Raw genomic sequence first — 2851 nt, 5'->3', positions numbered from 1 at the left:
TATATATATATATATATATATATATACACTAAATAAAATAAGGAAATAATAATATTTTCAAATTGGTCTGTATTTCCGGTGTCTTTATGTAGGAGGTTAACGGTATAGAGGACCATCTTTTATTTCCAGGTGGATCATCTTAATAAGTGGTTCTCCTAATTGTCAATCATTCTGGTGATATGTTTACATAAGGCCTTCCTACATGTTCATCCCGTTAGCTATATTTTTCTGCGCACTTTCAGGCATATTTCGGTGGTGAGCTACGGTTTCAGACAGTCATTGAAGCTCACCTTTCTCACAGCCGTTCTTTGAAAATGGCCAAGGGTTGTAAGAGAAAAAGTGTCTACAAAGTGTATGAGAAGAAAAGAAAGGCCTCAAAAGAGGCAGATATAACCCAGAATGCTTTGCACAGGGAGCTCTACTCGCAAAGCATTATGGGATTTGCTGTCACAGCTGCCCGCTGTCGCCATAGGCTGTCGCAACCCGACAGTGGCAACTAATAAGAAAAATGGCGCACGTGACCAAACAGAGCAAAAAGCAGTGATCATCTATCTGAACGGTCAGTTAACTGATTTCACTATAAAGTTCACTATATAGTCCCCGCTCTATAGTGATTGAGGGATTTAGGGGTTAGGGTGACATTCCTTTTTTGGAGCTGGTACAGGGTTGTGCATGTGCATTTTTTTTTTAAGTGTAGAGGGTGGGTCTTTTCAAAAATTTATAAAATTCCTCTAGTATACCTTTAATCCTGTGCCTAAATCAGCTGTTTGAGAGATTTCTATTGACTTTCTGTCTGCTTTTCCTTTTTTAAATATTATTTTCCAAAGCAACTGATAAAATATTTCCTCACCTGAGGGACGGAGAGCAAAGCACTCATTGCCCACGCTATCATCAGCATGATCCTATTCCTCTTCGGAGCCATGCTTGTCAACAGAGGGTTGAGGATCGCCGACTGTCTGTCCAGGCTTATCACCACGGTGACAAAAGCACACGAGTACATGGCCTGCAGCTTGAGGAACATCAGAAACCTACACGCCAGGTCTCCAGCAAGCCACTGGACAGTGATGTTCCACACAGCATCCACCGGCATCACAATAAATGTAACCAAGAGATCCGCTGCTGTCAAGTTGACGATGAGAACGCGTACGTGTGATTTGCGTCTCTGGCCGCTGGCTGCCCAGAGAACAGCCAGATTGCAGAGAGTAGATATGCCACACAGGGTGAAGGTAATGATCACTCTGACTTTTGCTGCTGTGGAAAAAGTAGGCAGCTGTGGGGTCCTGTCCACTGCTGTCCAGTTGCAGTGAGAAGCCAGCAGGTCACTGCTGGAATTGAGGTCAGATCCTGAACTTTGCTGATGCATTACGCCCGGAGGAGGAAAGCAGAAAGAGACGTTCATTTTGCGACTCTCAGCATGGAGTCAGCATTTCGTTTGGAAACAAAGAGGCTTGTTTTGCCGAAGGGAGAGAAAGCAAACATATACACACATCATATTCATGAAGTTAAAGCCAAAGATTTATCTGCATTGATTTGCATTTCAAGACTAGAAATTAGATAAGCTGTGTGAGAAACAGAGGCTGCCAGGGATGGAGCAGTCTGCTGAGGAGGACCCACCTTTGATGCTCGGCGATGTGGAAAAACACTTGGTGCTAACAAATTGCATTAGAAGGAGATCTGAAGTATTGAACTTTCAGCACCTCCTGTAGCAACACCTACAAACTAATCAGGATAAGTGGGCAGCACAGCACTTTTATAAGGAAATTTGTCTCAACAGATTTAACAAAAGGTTGCTGCTTATATTTTTTATCACAAAAACTGGGAACAGCTACAAATGTACTGGCCCCTCAGCTCCAATCCCTACCAGTCCCTGCCCTCACCTCAAAAAGGATTAAAGGCTCAGTATAAATAATGAGGAATCATTCTTGTCTTTCTTTTGTTAGGTTTATTGGAGTATGATTCTCTTTAAATATTGTTTAGCCAAACAATGTCCAGTTGATTTTTCTATAAACAACTGAAAAAATAACCTTAGAGCATTCTAAGTGAGAGCAAACCTTTAATATTCAGATATATCTCGCCTTGAATGGGAAAAAAACACAATGTTTTACTGCTTTTTGTATTTGTTTGTTTTGTTTTTCATTGTTTTTTAGTAGAATCTAAATAAAATAACTGTTAAATGTACATTGGCTTGTAATTCCCACTAGGCTTGACTACATATTTAAAAATAGTGGTACTTTTTTCATGCTGGTATATGGCTCACTGCAACAATCTATCAGGAGCAACATCCACTGAGAAGGGACACTTGGTTTATATTGGTGTGCTGAAAATGGACTTAATGTAACCTACAACTAGCAGGTTTTAAACACTAAAAATATTAGCATCAAGGCTAAATAAGGCTGAGCTGATTTAGAGTTCTTAATTTAGCCTAAATAAATAGATTTATCAGGTTTTTAAAGGAAGTTGGAATGTCTTTAAACATCCCTTAATCAAAATTTTGATCAAATTTGAGCTAAACATGGATTTATTTGAAAAGATAAAATTTTTAATAAATACAGAATTATGTCTAAGAAAAGCAATGAATTCTCACCACATAGATACATCCCTATAATTATTAGGCTTAATCAGCTTTAAGCTGCACAAAACACTATCATTTATACACATTTTTATGGATTTAGAATCATGTCAAATTATTCTAATTTACTTCTTGGTCTGAAACCAACGATTAAAAAGCAAAAACATTAACAGGAAAAAAATATGATCCTAAATGTACACATGAAATAATAAGAAATACTAATGTCACCAAACTCACATGGGTCCTGAAGAGCTGGGAATGTTTCCAAACTGCAGATTGAAA

The 2851-nt window shown here is 38.8% G+C and overlaps 1 protein-coding gene across 1 annotated transcript in view; it reads right to left on the bottom strand.

The window, feature by feature from the left end:
* The window catches only part of LOC107098711 (gonadotropin-releasing hormone II receptor-like), an 18819-nt gene extending 15980 nt beyond the window's left edge, over positions 1 to 2839 (bottom strand). Inside the window, exons 1-2 of the mRNA XM_015396528.1 lie at positions 2807 to 2839; positions 851 to 1447 (exon numbers count right to left, since the gene is read on the bottom strand). Of these exons, the coding sequence (XP_015252014.1) occupies positions 851 to 1399 (549 nt within the window). The 5' untranslated portion in view covers positions 1400 to 1447; positions 2807 to 2839. The remainder of the gene's footprint in view (positions 1 to 850; positions 1448 to 2806) is intronic.
* Between the last annotated feature and the right edge of the window lie 12 nt (positions 2840 to 2851).

This window comes from Cyprinodon variegatus, unplaced genomic scaffold (genome assembly GCF_000732505.1).
Source record: "Cyprinodon variegatus isolate N-32 unplaced genomic scaffold, C_variegatus-1.0 Scaffold803, whole genome shotgun sequence".
Taxonomy (NCBI): Eukaryota; Metazoa; Chordata; class Actinopteri; order Cyprinodontiformes; family Cyprinodontidae; genus Cyprinodon; species Cyprinodon variegatus.
Note: the sequence above shows the minus strand (reverse complement) of the source record. Positions and strands in the feature narration are given on the sequence as shown.